This window comes from Aquarana catesbeiana, linkage group LG13 (genome assembly GCF_042186555.1).
Source record: "Aquarana catesbeiana isolate 2022-GZ linkage group LG13, ASM4218655v1, whole genome shotgun sequence".
Classification (NCBI taxonomy): Eukaryota; Metazoa; Chordata; class Amphibia; order Anura; family Ranidae; genus Aquarana; species Aquarana catesbeiana.
The window spans coordinates 222,800,764-222,824,364 of NC_133336.1; the positions used below are offsets into that span (position 1 = coordinate 222,800,764).

Here is a 23,601-nt window from a genome sequence, read left to right on the forward strand (position 1 = left end):
GCGTCATATCCAGAGATTGTCTTTGGGAAATAAACATATGAGTGCTGCCATTGGGGGGTCAGCCTGTCAGTGCTCAGACCATACGCTGCACACTGCATCAAATTGGTCTGCATGGCTGTCGTCCCAGAAGGAAGCCTCTTCTAAAGATGATGCACAAGAAAGCCCGCAAACAGTTTGCTGAAGACAAGCAGACTAAGGACATGAATTACTGGAACCATGTCCTGTGGTCTGATGAGACCAAGATAAACTTATTTGGTTCAGATGGTGACAAGCGTGTGTGGCGGCAACCAGGTGAGGAGTACAAAGACAAGTGTGTCTTGTCTACAGTCAAGCATGGTGGTGGGAGTGTCATGGTCTGGGGCTGCATGAGTGCTGCCGGCACTGGGGGGCTACAGTTCATTGAGGGAACCATGAATGCCAACATGTACTGTGACATACTGAAGCAGAGCATGATCCCCTCCCTTCGGAGACTGGGCCGCAGGGCAGTATTCCAACATGATAATGACCCCCAAACACACCTCCAAGATGACCACTGCCTTGCTAAAGAATCTGAGGGTAAAGGTGATGGACTGGCCAAGCATGTCTCCAGACCTAAACCCTATTGAGCATCTGTGGGGCATCCTCAAATGGAAGGTGGAGGAGCGCAAGGTCTCTAACATCCACCACCCCGTGATGTCGTCATGGAGGAGGGGAAGAGGACTACGGTGGTGACCTGTGAAGCTCTGGTGAACTCCATGCCCAAGAGGGTTAAGGCAGTGCTGGAAAATAATGGTGGCCACACAAAATATTGACACTTTGGGCCCAATTTGGAGATTTTCACTTAGGGGTGTACTCACTTTTGTTGCCAGCGGTTTAGACATTAATGGCTGTGTGTTGAGTTATTTTGAGGGGACAGCAAATTTACACTGTTATACAAGCTGTACACAAGTGTAATTTCTTCAGTGTTGGCACATGAAAAGATTTACACAAATGTGAGGGGTGTACTTACTTTTGTCAGATACTGTCTATCTATCTATCTATTCAGCCACCCCTCTGTCCCTCCATTCTTATATATCTCTCATATATCTATTGTTTGGAAGGGTTAGATGCCCCCCCGGGTTCTGGGGCACTGTGATGTCTCAGGTGTTGTAGTGTTCTCCAGAACTGGTAATTCCCAGATTGGGTTCTGGAGCCCAGAGACATTCTAGGGAGGGATGGAGCCTCTAACTCCGAGTCCCTCATTGTACTGGTTCAGGTCTGCCCTGAGTCCAGGGGCTGTGTGAGGTTCAGGGCTCTTCACCTGGAGACAAGCTTCTGCACAAGCAACATGTGTGACCAGCACTGCGAGAGTCTTGTGGCCTCCATGATTTGAGCAGACATCACCTGAGAGGCATAGAGGCTGCGTGTGAGTAGGGAGCAGCCTGTGCACACCAAGCTGGGAGGTTTGTTGGTGACAAGGCTGGAGGAGATGAGGAGTCTCTCCTGACAGATCCATATTGATATATTCTGCAGATTATCTCATCACTGACCCCTCTAGAGATCTGCAGAACATCGCTCCCTCCCCTCCCCCTCCTGACAGATCCATATTGATATATTCTGCAGATTATCCCATCACTGACCTCTCTAGAGATCTGCCGAACATCGCTCCCTCCCCTCCCCATCCTAATATTAACGGTAATAAAAACAAACCAGGACGGGGTGGGGGGGGTGGAGTGGAATGTCGGGTTAGGGGGGTGGAATGTTGGGTTGGGGGGGATGGGGTGGAATTTCAGGTTGGAGGGGGTGGATTGTTGGGTTGGGGTGGAATGTCAGGTTGGGGGGGGGTGGGTGGTGAAGATGATGGAACCTCCAGATCAGAAGCCACCTGTGTACTGATCTCTTTGTATAATCGCCTGCACAAAATCCCGAGAGCCAGCGCTAATCCCGGGATTATCCAATCACGTCGTAATCTCCGTGCGTCCCAGCATGCCATGTGCTTCCGCAGATTACAGAGTTCAGGCCTCGTGTTGAACTGTATCAGAGACGATCGCTCTGTCCAGGAGGCAACGCAGGTCGATGCCTAAGGCCGCAACGCGTACGGCAACGCTTTGTGATTTTTTTTTTTTAATTCGCCATTTAATTTTCAACTATACGAAACGCACGTAGCTCTGACAGTGGCGTTTTACTTTTGTGACATTATCGTTGGCACCACCTACGCTAAAAAATGAAAAAAGCCACACCCATTCTGTTCAAGCCCCACCCTTCCTTGGTGAAGCCAATTAAAAAAATAATAAAGTGCTGTCTCGCTTTAAATAAATGTGAAAAAAAATGTGTGTGTGTATATTATATATATATATATATATATATATATATATATATATATATATATATATATATAAATAAAAGAGGTGTTAATTTTTGCTCGCAGCCCTGCGTGATTTTCTGGTCCATCCAAGCGATGGGTTGCCTAGCAACCCATCATTCCACTCCGCGGGTCACATGACTGCCTGGGAATAAAGATTAAAGTCGGAGAAAACGTTTGAACCCGCTGCAGCGACACAAATATCAAAGTCTAAATCCCCTCCCCCCAACCCAGGGAACTGCAAGTCCAAGCATGCCCTTCACGACCCGCTCACCATTGTGTTAAAAAAAAAAAAAAACGCACATTTTTTGCAATTTTTTTTTTTAATGTGTTGCGTTAACATGTAATGCAACCGAAATACTTCTTATCTTCCTTTTTATGTTTGTTATCTCCTGTCTCCATTTTGTGTGTTGTGTCTGTAATTGTTATAAATATGGACACGCCACTTAAAAAAAAAAAAAAATGCAATCCAATTAAAAAGGCATTTTGTTTTTTTTAATGTGTTTTTTTGTGCGTTGCCATGGTTTATAAAGTAAAGAGTGCTTAAAAAAAAAAAAAAAAAAGCCCCCCCAAAAAAAGGATGCACCTCTAATAATTAATAAGATTTTATACATGTATTTTTTTCATTATTATTATTTTTATCATTAATACTCATACATCATAAAATACTTTTATTGTTTGACATTGTTGTTATTATTAGTAATAAATACTGAAATAATATTTAAAATTATATATATATATATATATATATATATATATATATATATATATATATATAATTTTTTTTTCTATTATTATAAATTTCTTGTTATTCTTGTTATTATTATGAATATTACATAACTGAAATAATATATAATATATCCCCATATATATATTTGCTGTTGTTGTTATTATTAATGTTATTATAATTAATACGATTTTATATATGTATATTTCAATTACTATTATTTTTATCATTGCTAATTATTGTTGTTTGACATTGTTGTTATTATTATTAGTATATATTTTTCAACTATTATTTGTACTATGAATTTATTATTATCCGTAATAATAATATATATATATATATATATATATATATATATATATATATATATATATATATATATATATAATTTTTTTTTTTTTCTCAATTATTATTTTTATTATAATTGTATTATTATCTGAAATAATAATAATAAGAATATATATATCTGAAACTCTATCAGTTTTATCATAGGTGTATTTTATATGATAGAGACAGAATATCAACCAAAAATCCAGAAAACACACGATACAAATGTTATAAATGGAGTTGCAGTTCAGTAAGTAAAATAAATATTTGATATCCTACTAACCAACAATAATTCTGCCCCCCACAGACTGGCTACAGTAGGTGCTCATGTGGTACACAGATTAGTCCTGTCAATGTAAGAAGGTGCTCCTAACGACAACTCGTTATGTGTATAAAAGACAACTGTCCACAGAATCTCTTTCTTCCATTCAATCCTCACCATCATGGGGAAGACCAAAGAGCTGTCAGAGGAACGTCAGGGAGAAGATTGTAGACCTGCACAAGGCTGGAATGGGCTACAAGACCATCAGCAAGAAGCTTGGTGAGAAGGAGACAACTGTTGGAGCGATTATTTGCAAATGGAAGAGATACAAAATAACCATCAATCGCCCTCGGTCTGGAGCTCCATGTAAGATTTCTCCTCATGGGGTGAGGATGGTCATGAGAAAAGTGAGGGATCAGCCCAGAACTACACGGGAGGAGCTTGTGAAGGATCTCAAGGCAGTTGGGACCACAGTCACCAAACAAACCATTGGTAACACAATACACCGCCATGGATTGAAATCCTGCAGCACCCACAAGTCAAGGTCCCCCTCCTCAGGAAGACACATGTACAGGACCGTCTGAAATTGGCCAATGAACATCTAAATCAGTGGTCATCAACCCTGTCCTCAGGGCCCACTAACAGGCCAGGTTTGCAAGATAACTGAAATTCATCACAGGTGATATCATTTGCTGCTCAGTGATTGCAGTATTCTAGTCTGCATCTCCCCCAAGGTAATACATAAAACCTGGCCTGTTAGTGGGCCCTGAGGACAGGAGTTGATGACCACTGATTTAAATGATTCAGAGAAGGATTGGGAGAAAGTGCTGTGTTCAGATGAGACCAAAATTGAGCTCTTTGGCATTAACTAGACTCACTGTGTTTGGAGGAAGAGAAATGCTGACTATGACCCTAAGAACACCATTCCTACAGTCACACACGGAGGTGGAAACATGATGATTTGGGCTTGTTTCTCTGCTAAAGGTACAGACCGACTTTGCCGCATTGAGGGGCCAATGGATGGGACCATGTATTGTAAGATCTTGGATGAGAACCTTCTTCCCTCAGCCAGAACACTGAAGATGGGTCGTGGATGGGTCTTCCAGCATGACAATGACCCAAAACATACCACCAAGGCAACAAAGGAGTGGCTCAAGAAGAAGCACATTAAATTCATGGAGTGGCCTAACCAGTCTCCAGACCTTAATCCTATAGAAAATGTATGGAGGGAGCTGAAACTTCGAGTTGCCAAGAGACAGCCAAGAATCCTTAAGGATTTAGAGAAGATCTGTAAAGAAGAGTGGACCAAAATCCCTCCTGAGATGTGTGGAAACCTGGTCACCAACTACAAGAAACGTCTGACCTCTGTGCTTCCCAACAAGGGTTTCTCCACCAACTGCTAAGTCATGTTTTGCTTGGGGGATCAAATACTTATTTTACTCACTGAACTGCAACTCCGTTTATAACATTTGTGTTTTGTTCTGGATTTTTGGTTGATATTCTGTCTCTATCATATAAAATACCCCTATGATAAAAATTATAGACCCTTCATTTCTTTGTAAGTGGGCAAAACTTACACAATCTGCGGGGGAGACAATCATTATCCCCCCTATGTATATTTCTTGCACTTTTAGCACACTGTGATTCCATGTTGTAGAGGGAATTAAACACGGAGGGCTCTAAGACTACTTCCAGACATAAAACGGCACTCTGCAGACCTGTGCGCGCGTTCTCGGCTCAGTTATGTTTCATGCAAAAGATATTTCCTTCATAACACTTACAGACCTGACCTGATCGGCATTAAAAGGCAACTATTGTCACCTCCAGGTATTCTTTTAAGAAATGAAGGTAACCAGCGCAAAGTACTGTTCCTGGGAGGAAGATGTTTCCCGACACACCCCTCACTTCCTGCCTGGTGATCCATTACCGGGACAGTCTATGCAGCCTCTGCTGAGCCTGGTATGGCTGATCACACAGATCAGGGGTCTCCAACCTTTCTAAGCAAAGGGCCAGTTTACTGTCCTTCAGGCTTTAGGGGGGGCCGGAGTGTGGCCAGTTGGAGCAGAAAATGCCTCGGCATCAGTGGATAAAAACAATGCCCCATCATTGGTGTCAGTGGGAGGAATAGTGCCCCATCATTGGTGTCAGTTAGAGGAATAGTGCCCCATCATTGGTGTCAGTGGAAGGAATAGTGCCCTTCCAGTTGGAGGTCAGTGTCAGTTGGAGGAATAGTGCTCCATCATTGGTTTCAGTGGGAGAAATGGTGTCAGTTGGTGGAATAGTGCTCCATCATTGGTTTCAGTGGGAGGAATAGTGCCCCATCATTGGTGTCAGTTGGAGGAATAGTGCCCCATCATTGGTTTCAGTGGGAGGAATAGAGCCAATTCATTGGTGTCAGTGGGAGGAATAGTGCCCCATCATTGGTGTCAGTGGGAGGAATAGTGCCCCATCATTGGTGTCAGTGAGAGGAATGGTGCCTCATGATTGGTGTCAGTGGGAATAGTGCCCCATCATTGATGTCAGTGGGAGGAATAGTGCCCCATCATTGGTATCAGTGGGAGGAATAGTGCCCCATCATTGGTGTCAGTGGGAGGAATAGTGCCCCATTATTGGTGTCAGTGAGAGGAATGGTGCCTTATGATTGGTGTCAGTGGGAATAGTGCCCCATCATTGATGTCAGTGGGAGGAATAGTGCCCCATCATTGGTGTCAGTTGGAAGAATAGTGCCCCATCATTGGTGTCAGTTGGAAGAATAGTGCCCCAAGGGGCGAATAAAGGCAAGCAAAGGGCCACATCTCTCCCTTGGGTCCTCAGTTTGGAGACCCCTGTCCTAGAGAAGTAGAATGCCATTGGGACGTGTATATACAATGAGGAAGGTCAGGTTTCCTCTGGCGGTGGGACGGGATTGGACAATGTATACAATGTATCTTCTGTTTGTAACTTTGTAACGATTTGTTATACATCAGGAAAGCAGAGAGATCAGAGGAATGGTGAAGTGTAATGAGGACAGGCCGGGGGGGGGGGGTTATACAGGGGGTTTCAGGAAGGGTTTGGATGGCTTGGTAGGTGGAGCAGATTTATAGGTCCCCTTCGTTTGCCTGAGCCCGACACTTCACCTTGAGGGTCACCTAAAGTCTGACATGTGCTGCCCTGTCAGCTGCCTGACCTCACATGCTCGCCTCCCAGCTCCTGAATGCGCATAGCAATGCCTGGCGGGTGTATAGATTTCCTTTCGAACTACAAGGCTCTGATGTTCCATGCTGTTATGTGCATTCAGGAGCTGGAAGGTAGCAGGTCAGGGCAACAGCTGACAAGACTTTAGGTGACCTCTGACTCTCAAGCTGAAGCCTCAGGTTCAAAGTGAAGGCAACTAACTGCCGAAAAGCAAAAACGGTATTCGTGACGCCGAGCCACGATGGCTCCCCCCATCTCAGGTGTCATTTTAGACTCCCCCCATCTCAGGTGACTCCCACCTGACTAATTGCTGTGCAGAAAACTCAAGTCCAGTGTGACACGAAGGCGGGCACTAAACAGCTACACACACGCACGTACGGCAAGAACATCACAGAGAGCTCTAGACGACAGTACAACACCGTGCACACCATCAAAAGGTACAAATAGAAGAAAAAACCCAAAAAAAGAGACACAACTCACAAACGGGAGCGTGGACGCCACGCGCGGGAGGCCTGAGTGTGAGAGGATCAGAGAGACGGGGGTGAGGGTTAGACAACGTCACCACCTATGTCATTGTTGTGTCACACTTATCTGTGCACGGACAACGCAGCACAAAACACGCACACACACACGCACGGGCACACACGTCTTCCCCCTGCAGGGAAAAGAGCAGGCGCGGGGCGGCTTCAGATTCTGAGAGGATTATGGGATGACGGACAGATAAGCTTTTTATATCAATTAGCAGAGAGAAGCTGCAGAGAGAGAGAGAGAGGGAGAGAGGGAGAGAGAGAGAGAGAGTGGGACCACCTTCCATCCCTGACCTGTAGGCCATGGTGCCAATCTGGTACCTAACAATGTCAACCAACTCTGATACATTGTCCTTTCTACCCAACTCCTGCCCGTACCAGCTTCCACTCTCTACCAAATTTTTGTCCTTACCAGCTTCCTCCGGGCCTCTCTACCAAACTCCTATCCCTACCAACCTCATTCTGTCCTCTCTACCCAACTCCTGTCCCTACCAACCTCATTCTGTCCTCTCTACCCAACTCCTGTTCCTACCAACCTCACCCTGTCCTCTCAACCCAACTCCTGTCCCTACCAGCTTCCCCTCTCTACCAAACTTTTGTTCTTACCAACTTCCTCCTGTCCTCTCTACCCAACTCCTGTCCCTACTAGCTTACCCTCTCTACCAAATTCTTGTCCTTACCAGCTTCCTCCTGTGCTCTCTACAAAACTCCTATCCCTACCAACCACATTCTGTCCTCTCTACCCAACTCCTGTCCCTACCAACCTCATCCTGTTCTCTCTACCCAACTCCTGTTCGTACCAACCTCATTCTGTCCTCTCTACCCAACTCCTGTCTCTACCAACCTCATCCTGTCCTCTCTACCAAACTTGTGTCCCTACCAACATCATCCTGTCCTCTCTACCCAATTCCTGTTCCTACCAATTTCATCCTGACCTCTCTACCCAACTCCTTTCTCTACCAACCTCACCCTGTCCTCTCTACCCAACTCCTGTTCCTACCAACCTCATCCTGTCCTCTCTACCCAACACCTGTCCCTACCAACCTCATACAATCTTCTCTACCCAACTCCTGTCTCTACCAACCTCATCCTGTCCTTTCTACCCAACTCCTGTCTCTACCAACCTCATCCAGTCTTCTCTACCCAACTCCTGTCCCTACCAACCTCATCCTAACCTCTCTACCCAACTCCTGTGCTTACCAACCTCATCCAGTCTTCTCTACCCAACTCCTGTCCCTACCAAACTCATCCTGTTCTCTCTACCCAACTCCTGTTCGTACCAACCTCATTCTGTCCTCTCTACCCAACTCCTGTCTCTACCAACCTCATCCTGTCCTCTCTACCAAACTTGTGTCCCTACCAACCTCATCCTGTTCTCTCTACCCAACTCCTGTTCGTACCAACCTCATTCTGTCCTCTCTACCCAACTCCTGTCTCTACCAACCTCATCCTGTCCTCTCTACCAAACTTGTGTCCCTACCAACATCATCCTGTCCTCTCTACCCAATTCCTGTTCCTACCAATTTCATCCTGACCTCTCTACCCAACTCCTTTCTCTACCAACCTCACCCTGTCCTCTCTACCCAACTCCTGTTCCTACCAACCTCATCCTGTCCTCTCTACCCAACACCTGTCCCTACCAACCTCATACAATCTTCTCTACCCAACTCCTGTCTCTACCAACCTCATCCTGTCCTTTCTACCCAACTCCTGTCTCTACCAACCTCATCCAGTCTTCTCTACCCAACTCCTGTCCCTACCAACCTCATCCTAACCTCTCTACCCAACTCCTGTGCTTACCAACCTCATCCAGTCTTCTCTACCCAACTCCTGTCCCTACCAAACTCATCCTGTTCTCTCTACCCAACTCCTGTTCGTACCAACCTCATTCTGTCCTCTCTACCCAACTCCTGTCTCTACCAACCTCATCCTGTCCTCTCTACCAAACTTGTGTCCCTACCAACATCATCCTGTCCTCTCTACCCAATTCCTGTTCCTACCAATTTCATCCTGACCTCTCTACCCAACTCCTTTCTCTACCAACCTCACCCTGTCCTCTCTACCCAACTCCTGTTCCTACCAACCTCATCCTATCCTCTCTACCCAACACCTGTCCCTACCAACCTCATACAATCTTCTCTACCCAACTCCTGTCTCTACCAACCTCATCCTGTCCTTTCTACCCAACTCCTGTCTCTACCAACCTCATCCAGTCTTCTCTACCCAACTCCTGTCCCTACCAACCTCATCCTAACCTCTCTACCCAACTCCTGTGCTTACCAACCTCATCCAGTCTTCTCTACCCAACTCCTGTCCCTACCAAACTCATCCTGTCCTCTCTACCCAACTCCTGCCCCTACTAGCTTCCCCTCTCTACCAAATTCTTGTCCTTACCAGCTTCCTCCTGTCCTCTCTACCAAACTCCTGTCCCTACCAACCTCATCCTGTCCTCTCTACCCAACACCTGTCCCTACCAACCTCATACAGTCTTCTCTACCCAACTCCTGTCCCTACCAACCTCACCCTGTACTCTCTACCCAACTCCTGTCCCTACCAACCTCATCCTGTCCTCTCTACCCAACTCCTGTCCCTACCAACCTCATCCAGTCTTCTCTACCCAACTCCTGTCCCTACCAACCTCATCCTGTGCTCTCTACAAAACTCCTATCCCTACCAACCACATTCTGTCCTCTCTACCCAACTCCTGTCCCTACCAACCTCATCCTGTTCTCTCTACCCAACTCCTGTTCGTACCAACCTCATTCTGTCCTCTCTACCCAACTCCTGTCTCTACCAACCTCATCCTGTCCTCTCTACCAAACTTGTGTCCCTACCAACATCATCCTGTCCTCTCTACCCAATTCCTGTTCCTACCAATTTCATCCTGACCTCTCTACCCAACTCCTGTCTCTACCAACCTCATCCTGTCCTCTCTACCCAACTCCTGTCCCTACCAACCTCATCCTGTCCTCTCTACCCAACTACTGTCCCTACCAACCTCATTGTGTCCTTTCTACCCAACTCTTGTCCCTACCAACCTCATCCTGTCCTCTCTACCCAACTCCTGTTCCTACCAGCTTCCACTTTGTACCAAATTCTTCTCCCTGCCAGTCTCCTCTAGTCCTCTGTACCCAACTCCTGTTGCTACCATCCTCCCTTTTCTACCCAACTCCTGTCTTCTCCACTCAACTTCTTTCCCTACCACCTTCCCCCCTCTACCCAACTACCCTCCCTACTATCCTCCTCTCAACTCCTGTCCCAACCATCTCCCCTTCCATACCCAACTTGTGTCTCCACTAACATCCTTCTGTTCTCTCTACCCAATTTCTGTCCATACTATCCTCTTTTCTCAACCCAAAAATGTCACTGCCACACTCTTCCTGTCCTCTCTACCAAACTTTTGTTTCTACCTCCCTTCCGTACTTAAATCATGTTCTTACCATCATCCTCTTTTTACCAAACTCCTGTTTGTACCATTGCTTCTCTACCAAAATCCTATTTCTACCACACTCCCTTGTCTACCAAAATCCTATTTCTGCCACACTCCCTTCTCTACACAACTTCTGTCCCTACCACCCTTCTCCTGTCCTCTCTACTCAGTTCCTGTTCCTTCTATACTTCCCTCTACACCCAACAACTTCCCCTACCATCCTCCTCCAGTTCTCTATCCAACTCTGGTCCCCACCACCTCCCTCCTACCCTCTCTGCCCAACTCAGGTCCCTACCAGTCTCCTCCTGTCTTCTCTGCCCACCTTTGGCACTAACACTGTCATTCTTCTATCTGCCTAACTCATATTCCAACCACCCTCCTTTTGTACTTTCTACAACCCCCATCCCGCCCTCTCTGCTGAACTTTTGTCCCCAACATTCTCCTGCCTTCTCTTTCAACTCCTTTTGCCTACCATCTTCCTCCTGCCTTCTCTGCTCAACTCCTTTTGCCTACCATCTTCCTCCTGCCTTTTCTGCCCAACTCTTTTCCTTACAATACTCCTCCTGCCTTCTCTGCCCAACTCCTTTCCCTACAATCCTCCTCCTGCCTTCTCTGCCCAATTCCTGTCCCTGCCACCCTCCTCTTGTCCTTTCTACCCAACTTCTGATCTCACCACTTTTCTTCTGTCCTCTCTACCAACACCCATCCCTACCACCCTCCTCCTGCCTTCTCTACCAATGCCCATTCCTACCACCCTCCAACTGCCTTCTCTACCAATGCCCATCCCTACCACCCTCCTCCTGCCTTCTCTACCAATGCCCATCCCTACCACCCTCCACCTGCCTTCTCTACCAACGCCCATCCCTACCACCCTCCACCTGCCTTCTCTACCAACGCCCATCCTTACCACCCTCCACCTGTCTTTTCTACCAACACCTATCCCTACCACCCTCCACTTGCCTTCTCTACCAACACCCATCTCTACCACCACCCCCCTGCCTTCTATACCAACGCCCATCCCTACCACCTTCGTCCCACCTTCTCTACCAACACCCAACCCTACCACCCTCCTTCTGCCTTCTCTATCAACGCCCATCGCTACCACACTCCACCTGCCTTCTCTACCTACACCCATCCCTACCACCCTCCTCCTGCCTTCTCTAACAACACCCATCCCTACCACCCTCCTCCTGCCTTCTCTAACAACACCCATCCCTACCACCCTCCTCCTGCCTTCTCTAACAACACCCATCCCTACCACCCTCCTCCTGCCTTTTTTCTACCAGCGCCCATTCCTACCACCCTCCTCCTGCCTTCTCTACCAATGCCCATCCCTACCACCCTCCACCCGTCTTCTCTACCTACACCCATCCCTACCACCCTCCTCCTGCCTTCTTTACCTACACCCATCCCCACCACCCTCCTCCTGCCTTCTCTAACAACATATATCCCTACCACCCATCTCCTGCCTTTTCTACCAACACTCTTCCCTACCACCCTCCACCTGCCTTCTCTACCAATACCCATCCCTACCACCCTCCACCTGTCTTCTCTACCTACACCCATCCCTACCACCCTCCTCCTGCCTTCTCTACCTACACCCATCCCTACCACCCTCTACCTGCCTTCTCTACCAACACCCATCCCTACCACCCTCCACCTGCCTTCTCTACCTACACCCATCCCTACCACCCTCCTCCTGCCTTCTCTAACAACACCCATCCCTACCACCCTCCACCTGCCTTTTTTACGAACACTCATCCCTACCACCCTCCACCTGCCTTCTCTACCAACACCCATCCCTACCACCTTCCTCCTGACTTCTCTACCAACACCTATCCCTACCACCCTCCTCCTGCCTTTTCTACCAACGCTCATCCCTACCACCCTCCACCTTCCTTCTCTACCAACACCCATCCCTATCACCCTCCTCCTGCCTTCTCTACCAATACCCATCCCTACCACCCTCCTCCTGCCTTTTCTACCAACGCTCATTCCTACCACCCTCCACCTGCCTTCTCTACCAACACCCATCCCTACCACCCTCCACCTGCCTTCTCTACCAACACCCATCCCTACCACCCTCCTCCTGCCTTCTCTAACAACACCCATCCCTACCACCCTCCACCTGCCTTCTCTACCAACACCCATCCCTACCACCCTCCACCCGCCTTCTCTACCAACACCCATCCCTATCACCCTCCACCTGACTTCTCTACCAACACCCAGCCCCACCACCCTCCACCTGACTTCTCTACCAACACCCATCCCCACCACCCTCCACCTGCCTTCTCTACCAACACCCATCCCTACTACCTTCCTCCTAACTTCTCTACCAATGCCCATCCCTATCACCCTCCTCCTGCCTTCTCTACCAACGTCCATCCCTACCACCCTCCACCCATCCCTACAACCCTCCATCTGCCTTCTCTACCAATGCCCATCCCTACCACCCTCCTGCTTCCTTCTCTACCAAACTGCCCAGCTTAAGTCTTCATAATTCATCTCAAGCCCCTACCTCACTATTATTGGCTTTACTGCCCTACCTTTCCTAATGCCAGCCTCCTCATGGCCTCCCCAGTGTCCTCTCTACTGAAACCTGTGACATTCTTCTGTCCTTTCCTGAACGGTCTACTGCATGACCCACCTAAAAGCCGCACTAGCTGCCCTTCTGTACCCCCCACCCCCATATTCCTGGCTTCTCTACTGATGGCCTCCCCTGCCCTCCTCCCCTACATATCTAGAGGTGTAATGAAATAGCACAGGGCCCATAGAGCTGGAAACAGAAAGAGAAGAAAAATTCACAAGGCCCCCCCCCCGGATCTGTTTGACAGCTGTGTCTACTACTGCACCCCATCTAAAGAGTACCTGTCTCCAAAGCAAAGCTATTTATATAAAAAGCCTTTTACAAAAATGCAGAGCAGGACCCCGGAAATCTTTCACGTGGCAAAGGGCGCTCGGGGGGGGGCGCAACATCTAATTGTACCCCTCAAGGTGGAGCAGTGACACAGACTCAGCAGAATTGAAGGATATGACAAATGTTGTCACCCTTTAAATAAAAGGAGCGTGACTTCACAGCTCCTATAATTATTCCTTCCAGGATCCTGCAGAGCATTGCGCTATATATAGTGAAGCCGTCACATAAACATCCTGTTGGAGGCCACAATACCCCCCCCCCCCAGCAGGGTGGCGCATCCAGAACTCCCTATACACTACGAATCCATCTGGGGAAAAGGGCGGGGCATCTAGGAACCTCTCCGGAGAGTGATTGGGGGGGGGGGGGATTTATTATCTATGAACTTGACACATCTGTACATGAGCCCCTCCCCCCCACCACCCTACTGACACTTCCACAGGAGGAGCGTTAATTATAACTGGCTATTTATAAAGCGCGAAGGACGAGGTCACATGACTCACCCCCCCCTCCCTGCCGCAGACACTTACCCCCGGCAACGTCTTCTGTTCATGGAGAGCGCTCTGAGCTTTCAGCGCCGACTCCCGGGCGCAGTACGTCAAGAAGGCGCATCCTGCAAGGGAGAAGAGATACCGAGAATTACACCCGACATACAGGACAAGAGAAGTAGTACTGTGCAGAGTCCATACATACAGAATAAGAACAGATACCGAGAATTACACCCGACATACAGGACAAGAGAAGTAGTACTGTGCAGAGTCCCTACATACAGAATAAGAACAGATACCGAGAATTACACCCGACATACAGGACAAGAGAAGTAGTACTGTGCAGAGTCCATACATACAGAATAAGAACAGATACCGAGAATTACACCCGGCTGTTCAATTCTCCATAACATTACATTTATTAAAACCCAGTAAGGATGGTGGGAACCCCTCATAATGGGCACAGCGGGTGTACAGAACCGGGAACTCAGCACAGGGATGGTGGGAACCCCTCATAATGGGCACAGCGGGTGTATAGAACCGGGAACTCAGCACAGGGATGGTGAGAACCCCTCATAATGGGCACAGCGGGTGTACAGACCCAGGAACTTGGCACAGGGATGGTGAGAACCCCTCATAATGGGCACAGCGGGTGTACAGACCCGGGAACTCAGCACAGGGATGGTGGGAACCCCTCATAATGGGCACAGCAGGTGTACAGACCCGGGAACTCAGCACAGGGATGGTGGGAACCCCTCATAATGGGCACAGCGGGTGTACAGACCTGGGAACTCAGCACAGGGATGGTGGGAACCCTTCATAATGGGCACAGCGGGTGTACAGACCCGGGAACTCAGCACAGGGATGGTGGGAACCTCTGAGGGAATTAGAGGACAGTGAGGTCTCCAGCACTCTGTATGTCTATTATTTGTCCTGTCACAAGGAAGAGGAAAATCATGATATTTGGTTTATGTTGGTGATTTTGGCAGTGCGGTTATTTTTCCTTACATTTTTCCCGGTAATCCCGCCAGTAACACACTTCCTGTCCTGGGGTGACAACACTCACTGTATCTATGGAGAAGCAATGTTTTCACCACAGGAGGAACACAGACCCCCCCCCCTCCCTTCATAACACAGTGGGGGAGGAACAGTCAGGTAACATTGTTTGATATTTCAGATTTCAAAGGAAACTCACACTGGATTTTTGGCAGGATCAACAGGTTTTCTTCCCTGTACTTGCAGAACATGATCTCAGACTGAAAGCAGAAAATGAATGCAGCCGCTGCAACTAAGGACAGGTAAGTTGCGATATATGACAAATGCTCCACAGGTACAGAGCCTCCCCCTCACCATGCCTTCATCTGCTTCTCTGTCCAGAAGGATGGCACCATCTTTATTCAGGCATCATCCGGGGTCACCACCTACTTTCTGGACTATGACACAATCATGTATATCTGCGCAGTTCTTGTTTACAAATGTCTGACACAGATCACCTTGTAATCTGCAACAAAGTTACTATGTACAGTCTGATCACTGGGGGAGGGGAGACTGAGGAAATGCCTCCTCCCCCTTCTACAAAGTTATAATGTACAGTCTGATCACTGGGGGAGGGGAGACTGAGGAAATGACCCCTCCTCCTTCTACAAAGTTACAATGTACAGTCTGATCACTGGGAGGAGGGGAGACTGAGGAACTGACTCCTCCTCCTTCTACAAAGTTGGTGGGAGGGGCCAGCAGGGTGCTGCACATAGCTTCCTGAAAGCATCACAGCACCTTGCATCAGCAACCCTCTCAGGAGACATCAGTCCTGATGCAAGCAGTGGGCTGGAGTGGGTGTTCCTAGGTAAGCCAATATCCTCCTACCTTTGGGCCCCATAACCTCCTGCTGTTGGATGTATCCCATGACCTCCCACCACTGGATGTGTCCTATAAACCCCCACTACTGGTTTCATCCTATAACCTCCTGCCATTAGATGCTTCCTATAACCTCCCACCACTGGTTCCATCCCATAACCTCCTGCCACTGGTTCCATCCCATAACCTCCTGCCACTGGTTCCATCCCATAACCTCCTGCCACTGGGTCCATCCCATTACCTCCCACCTTTGGATGCTTCCCATAACCTGCTGCTATTGGATGTATCCCAGGTCCTCCCACCGCTGGTTTCATCCCATAACCTCTCACCATTGGATGCCTTTAATAACCTCCCGCCACTGCATGCATCCTATAACTTCCCACCACTGGATGCGTCCTATAACTTCCCACCACTGGATGCGTCCTATAACTTCCCACCACTGGATGTGTCCTATAACTTCCCACCACTGGATGTGTCCTATAACTTCCCACCTCTGGATGTGTCCTATAACTTCCCACCACTGGATGCATCCTATAACTTCCCACCACTGGATGCGTCCTATAACTTCCCACCACTGGATGTGTCCTATAACTTCCCACCACTGGATGTGTCCTATAACTTCCCATCTCTGGATGTGTCCTATAACTTCCCATCTCTGGATGTGTCCTATAACTTCCCACTACTGGATGCGTCCCATAACTTCCCACCTCTGGATGAGTTCTATAACTTCCCACCTCTGGATGAGTCCTATAACTTCCCACCTCTGGATGAGTCCTATAACTTCCCACCTCTGGATGCGTCCTGTAACTTCCCACCACTGGATGTGTCCTATAACCTCCCACCTTTGGATGCTTCTCATAACCTGCTGCTGTTGGATGTATCCCATGACCTCCCACTGCTGGTTGCATCCCATAACCTCTCACTATTGGATGCATTTAATAACCTCCCACCACTGGATGCGTCCCATAACTTCCCACCATTGGATGCATCCTATAACTTCCCACCACTGGATGTGTCCTATAACTTCCCACCACTGGATGTGTCCTATAACTTCCCACCACTGGACGCATCCCATAACTTCCCACCATTGGATGCATCCCATAACTTCCCACCACTGGATGAGTCCTATAACCCTTCCACCACTGGATGCATCCTATAACTTCCCACCATGGATGCGTCCTATAACTTCCCACCACTTGATGAGTCCTATAACCCTTCCACCACTGAATGCATCCTATAACTTCCCACCTCTGGATGCATCCCATAACTTCCCACCACTGGATGCATCCTATAACTTCCTACCACTGGATGTGTCCTATAACTTCCCACCACTGGATGCATCCTATAACTTCCTACCACTGGATGTGTCCTATAACTTCCCACCACTGGATGCAGCCTATAACTTCCCACCACTGGATGTGTCCTATAACTTCCCACCACTGGATGCGTCCTATAACTTCCCACCTCTGGATGCATCCTATAACTTCCCACCACTGGATGAGTCCTATAACTTCCCACCACTGGATGCGTCCTATACCTTCCCACCTCTGGATGTGTCCTATACCTTCCCACCTCTGGATGTGTCCTATAACTTCCCACCCCTGGATGCGTCCTATAACTTCCCACCACTGGATGCATCCCATAATTTCCCACCACTGGATGCATCCCATAACTTCCCACCTCTGGATGTGTCCTATACCATCCCACCTCTGGATGTGTCCTATACCTTCCCACCTCTGGATGTGTCCTATAACTTCCCACCCCTGGATATGTCCTATAACTTTCCACCACTGGATGCATCCTATAACTTACCACCACTGGATGCGTCCTATAACTTCCCACCACTGGATGAGTCCTATAACTTCCCACCACTGGATGCAGCCTATAACTTCCCACCACTGGATGTGTCCTATAACTTCCCACCACTGGATGCGTCCTATAACTTTCCACCTCTGGATGCATCCTATAACTTCCCACCTCTGGATGCACCCTAGTCTCCTGCTGATGGTTGAATACCATGACCTCCCATCGCTGGTGGCATCCCATGAACTCCCTTTTCTGGTTGCATTCTATGACCTCCTGCCACTGGTTGTATCCCATTACCTCCTGTTGCTGAATACATCCCACAATCTCCCGATCTCCTTGCGTACCATTAACCTCCCACCTCTGTATGCCTTTCATGACCTTGCGCTGCTGGATGCTTTCCATAAACTTCCACCACTGGTTGCATTCCATAACCTCCCGCCACAGGATGTGCTCCATAGACTCCCGCCACTAGATGCATCCCATAACCTCCAGCCACAGAATGCATCCCATGACCTACCGCCGCTGAATATGTCTCATAACCTCCCGCCACAGGATGTGCTCCATAGACTCCCGCCACTAGATGCATCCCATAACCTCCCTCCACAGAATGCATCCCATGACCTACCGCCACTGAATATGTCTCATAACCTCCCACCAAAGGTTGCATCCCATAAGTTCCCACCACTGGATGCATCCCATAACCTCCTGCCACGGTTTGCTTTCTATAACCTTCCACCACTGGATGTGTCACATAACCTACCGCCACTGGATGTATCCCCTGCCCTCCTGCTACGAGTTGCATCCCATAACCTCCTGCCATGGGATGCTTCCCATAACCTCCTGCCACGGGATGCATCCCATAACCTCCCTCAACTGATTATGTCTCATAGCCTTCCACTGCTTGATGTGTCCAATCTTGGCCACTGGCAATCAGAAGGAGAGAAGAACAAATTCTCACCATCCTCCAAAGATTGTCCAGTGATTGGCTGAAACGTTGCAGAGCCATAGAACTGAGCAGAGCATTATATTGGTTGTCTTATTATTGATTATTAAATGTCTTATTATTGATTATTAAATGTCTTATTAGTTCTGAAATTATTAATATTATTATAGGAAAAGAATAAACAAAAAATAAAGATAACAGTAAAAGATCTTCAACGTTCTGCAACACAAACATCAAATGATTATTTTATGACTACACGAGACGTGAGAGGAATATTTCTATCTCTTCTGATGTGTCCCCCCAGGACAAAGTCCCATTTTGAAGGAAATTATCCCCCCGCCCCACACACATAGTGTGATTGTAACGCCGTGTTTATTATTACTAAATTATTCACATCCCTCCCGTCTATGTGATCCGACAGCATCGCCGGGATGAGTCATCTCACCTTGACACAAAGGCTGACACACACATACAACCTGACAGATACCAGGCACCCCCTCCCCCAACCAGATACTCCATCCACAATTCATCAAGCCAGGAGGGATAACCACCATTGATAGGAGGCCAAGAACTGAGATTAGATAGATAGATTGATCGATCTAGGATCACGCCCAACCAAATACACCACCCACAATTCACCAAGACTGGAGGTCTACTCATCATTGATAGGGAGGCCAAGAACCAAGATAATTAGAAAGATAGAATGAAAGTAGATGAGTAGATAGATAGATAGATAGATAGATAGATAGATAGATAGATAGATAGATAGATAGATAGATAGATAGATAGATAGGATAACTAGGAGCACCCCCAACTAGATACTCCACACACAATTCACTAAGGCTGCAGGTCTACTCATCATTGATACGGAGGCCAAGAACCAAGATATTTAGAAAGATAGAATGAAAGTAGATGAGCAGATAGATAGATAGACAGACCAGGACACCCCACAACCAGATACTTAACCCATAATTCATCAAGGCTGGAGGTCTAGTCATTATTGATAAGCAGGTCAAGAGCCAAGAAAATTAGAAGGCAGAAGAGTAGATAGATATGATAAGTAGGAGCGCCCCCAACTAGATACTCCACACACAATTCACTAAGGCTGGAGGTCTACTCATCATTGATAGGGAGGCCAAGAACCAACATAATTAGAAAGACAAAATGAAAGTAGATAGATAGATAGATTAGGACATCCCACAACCAGATACTCAACCCACAATTCATAGAAGACTGGAGGTCTAGTTATCATTGATAGGGGGATAAGAAGGTGAAGAACTGAGATAATTAGAAATATAGATATGATAACTAGGAACACCCCAAAGTAGATACTCCACACACAATTCACCAAGGCTGGAAGTCTACTCATCACTGATAGGGAGGCCAAGAACCAAGATAATTAGAAAGATAGAATTAAAGTAGATAGATAGATAGATAGATAGATAGATAGATAGATAGATAGATAGATAGATAGAAGATAGATAGATAGATAGATAGATAGATAGATAGATAGATAGATAGATAGATAGATAGACTGACTATACCCCTCCCCCCCAAACAGATGCTCCACCCACAATTCACCAAGGCTGGGGATCTTATAGGGAAGGGAAAGGAAAGGGAAGGGAAGACTAGGAGCACCCCCAACCAGATAATTCACCCACAATTCACCAAGACTGGAGGTCTATCTATCAATGATAGGGAGGCCAAAACTGAGATAAATAGAAAGAAGAAAGAAAAGTAGACGAATAGATAGATAGATAGATAGATAGATAGATAGATAGATAGATAGATAGATAGATAGATAGATAGATAGATAGACAGTCTAGGACATCCCACAACCAGATAACTCCATCCACAATTCACCAAGGCTGGAGGTCTAGACATTATTGATAAGCAGGTCAAGAGCCAAAGGAATTAGAAAGCAGATGGGTAGCTAGATAGATAGATAGATAGATAGATAGATAGATAGATAGATAGATAGATAGATAGATAGGCTAACAGAGGGTGATAAGAAGGTGAAGAACTGGGATAATTAGAAATAAAGATAGAATGAAAGTAGATGAATCAATAGATAGATAGGAGCACCCCACAACCAGATACTCCACTCACAATTCACCAAAACTGGAGGTCTAATCATCATTGATGGATAGGTCAAGAGCTGAGAAACATAGAAAGCAGATGAGTAGATAGATAGATAGATAGATAGATAGATAGATAGATAGATAGATAGATAGATAGATAGATAGACTATAACCCCTCCAAACAGATACTCCGCCCACAATTCACCAAGGCTGGAGGTCTAGCCATCAATGATAGGGAGGTCAAGATTGAGATTATTGGAAAGATAGAATAAAAGTAGAATTGGTAAAATTAGAAAGAATGTAAATTATGAAAATTAGATAGAAAGTACGTAGATGATTAGATAGATAGATAAGATAGATAGACTTGGACACCCCCAAACAGATACTGAACCCACAATTTACCAAGTTTGGGGATCTTATAGGGAAGGGAAAAGGAACGGGAAGGGAAGACTAGGAGCACCCCCAACAAGATAATTCACCAAGACTGGAGGTCTATCTATCAATGATAGGGGGGCCAAAACTATAATAGATAATGAGATAATTAGAAAGAAAAGTAGACGAATAGATAGATAGATAGATATATAGATAGATAGATAGATAGATAGATAGATAGATAGATAGATAGATAGATAGATAGATAGATAGATAGATAGATAGATAGATAGTCTAGGACATCCCACAACCAGATACTCCACCCACAATTCACCAAGGTGGAGGTCTACTCATCATTGATAGGGAGGCCAAGAACCAAGATAATTAGAAAGATAGAATGAAAGTAGATGAGCAGATAGATAGATAGACAGACCAGGACACCCCACAACCAGATACTTAACCCATAATTCATCAAGGCTGGAGGTCTAGTCATTATTGATAAGCAGGTCAAGAGCCAAGAAAATTAGAAGGCAGAAGAGTAGATAGATATGAAAACTAGGAGCGCCCCCAACTAGATACTGCACACACAATTCACTAAGGCTGGAGGTCTACTCATCATTGATAGGGAGGCCAAGAACCAACATAATTAGAAAGACAGAATGAAAGTAGATAGATAGATTAGGACATCCCACAACCAGATACTCAAGCCACAGTTAATAGAAGACTGGAGTTCTAGTTATCATTGATAGGGTGATGAGAAGGTGAAGAACTGAGATAATTAGAAATAAAGATAGAAGGAAAGTAGATGGATAGATAGATAGATAGATAGATAGATAGATAGATAGATAGATAGATAGATAGATAGATAGATAGATAGATAGATAGACTATACCCCCCCCCCCCCCAAACAGATGCTCCACCCACAATTCACCAAGGCTGGGGATCTTATAGGGAAGGGAAAGGAAAGGGAAGGGAAGACTAGGAGCACCCCCAACCAGATAATTCACCAAGACTGGAGGTCTATCTATCAATGATAGGGAGGCCAAAACTGAGATAAATAGAAAGAAGAAAGAAAAGTAGACGATTAGATAGATAGATAGATAGATAGATAGATAGATAGATAGATAGATAGATAGATAGATAGATAGACAGTCTAGGACATCATTAGAAAGCAGATGAGTGGATAGATAGATAGATAGATAGATAGATAGATAGATAGATAGATAGATAGATAGATAGATAGATAGATAGGCTATAACCCCCCCCCCCCCCCCCCCAGATACTTCACCCACAATTTACCAAGGCTGGAGGTCTATCCTATATTGATAGGGAGGTTAAAATTTAGATAATTAGAAAGATAGAATAAAAGTGGAATTTGTAAAATTAGAAAGACAGTAAATTATGAAAAGTAGATAGAAAGTACGTAGATGATTGGATAGATAGATTGATTGGGTGATAGACTAAGACACCCCCAAACAGATACTAAACCCACAATTCACCAAGGTTGGGAATCTTACAGGGAAGGAAAGGAAAGAGAAAAGAAGAGAAGAAAAGAGAAGAGATTGGGAGCACCCCCAACCAGATAATTCACCCACAATTCACCAAGACTGGAGGTCTATCTATCAATGATAGGGAGGCCAAAACTGAGATGATTAGAAAGAATGAAAAGTAGATAGATAGATATGAAATAGATAGATGAGTGCATAAATAGAGAATAGATGATAAATGAATACAGAGGTACAGAAGTGAAGGTTGCAGGAATATCTTGTCAAGGAATGTTCCATTAGTAATTCTGTCACAGAATGGGGAATGGTCGGGTGGCCACGAAAGTGTGTTTTTGGTGTTGATCAGACTTGGGGAGATATCTCTCTGACAAGGTGTATCTGTCATCCCTGGATATTCCCAGCATCCCACCGACACAGTTCAACATATAAAAAACAATTTTGTGGGAAGCCATCTTGCCATTGACATTTCGCCTCTCCCAGCGCGTTATGGCTGAAGATCTCCGACCACCACCATCGTGGAACAATGGTGCCCAATCTGAGCCCACCCCTCGAATTTAGTGTCAGGAAATGTAGAACTTGTTTCCCGCTACAAAATTCTTGCTTTTTTTTCCCCCAGCAAATCTTTTGGCAGATTTTGCCGTTGGCCATTTCATGGGCGAGGGCTTTGAAAATCTTATAGAGTGGAGGGGTGGCGGGGGAGCGAGGTTTAGAATATCTGCGCCTCAGCAGGCCTGGTGGCGGATGGTAAGGTGTGACACCGGCGGGGCGCTGTCAGCGAGGAGAAGACAATGACGGGATGGAATAATTCATGAGCTCCTCAGACCTTTGGAAGTCACGATAGGTTCTCTTATTTCACCTCACCTGAGATTCA

General features: G+C 46.5%; 1 protein-coding gene across 5 annotated transcripts in view; it reads right to left on the bottom strand.

Annotated features, from left to right (window-relative positions):
* Positions 1 to 23,601, bottom strand: part of CELF3 (CUGBP Elav-like family member 3) — a 69,316-nt gene that overhangs the window by 30,284 nt on the left and 15,431 nt on the right. For all 5 annotated transcript variants that reach the window (XM_073609185.1, XM_073609184.1, XM_073609183.1 and 2 more), the window contains exon 2: positions 14,212 to 14,294. In XM_073609185.1, the coding sequence (XP_073465286.1) occupies positions 14,212 to 14,294 (83 nt within the window). The remainder of the gene's footprint in view (positions 1 to 14,211; positions 14,295 to 23,601) is intronic.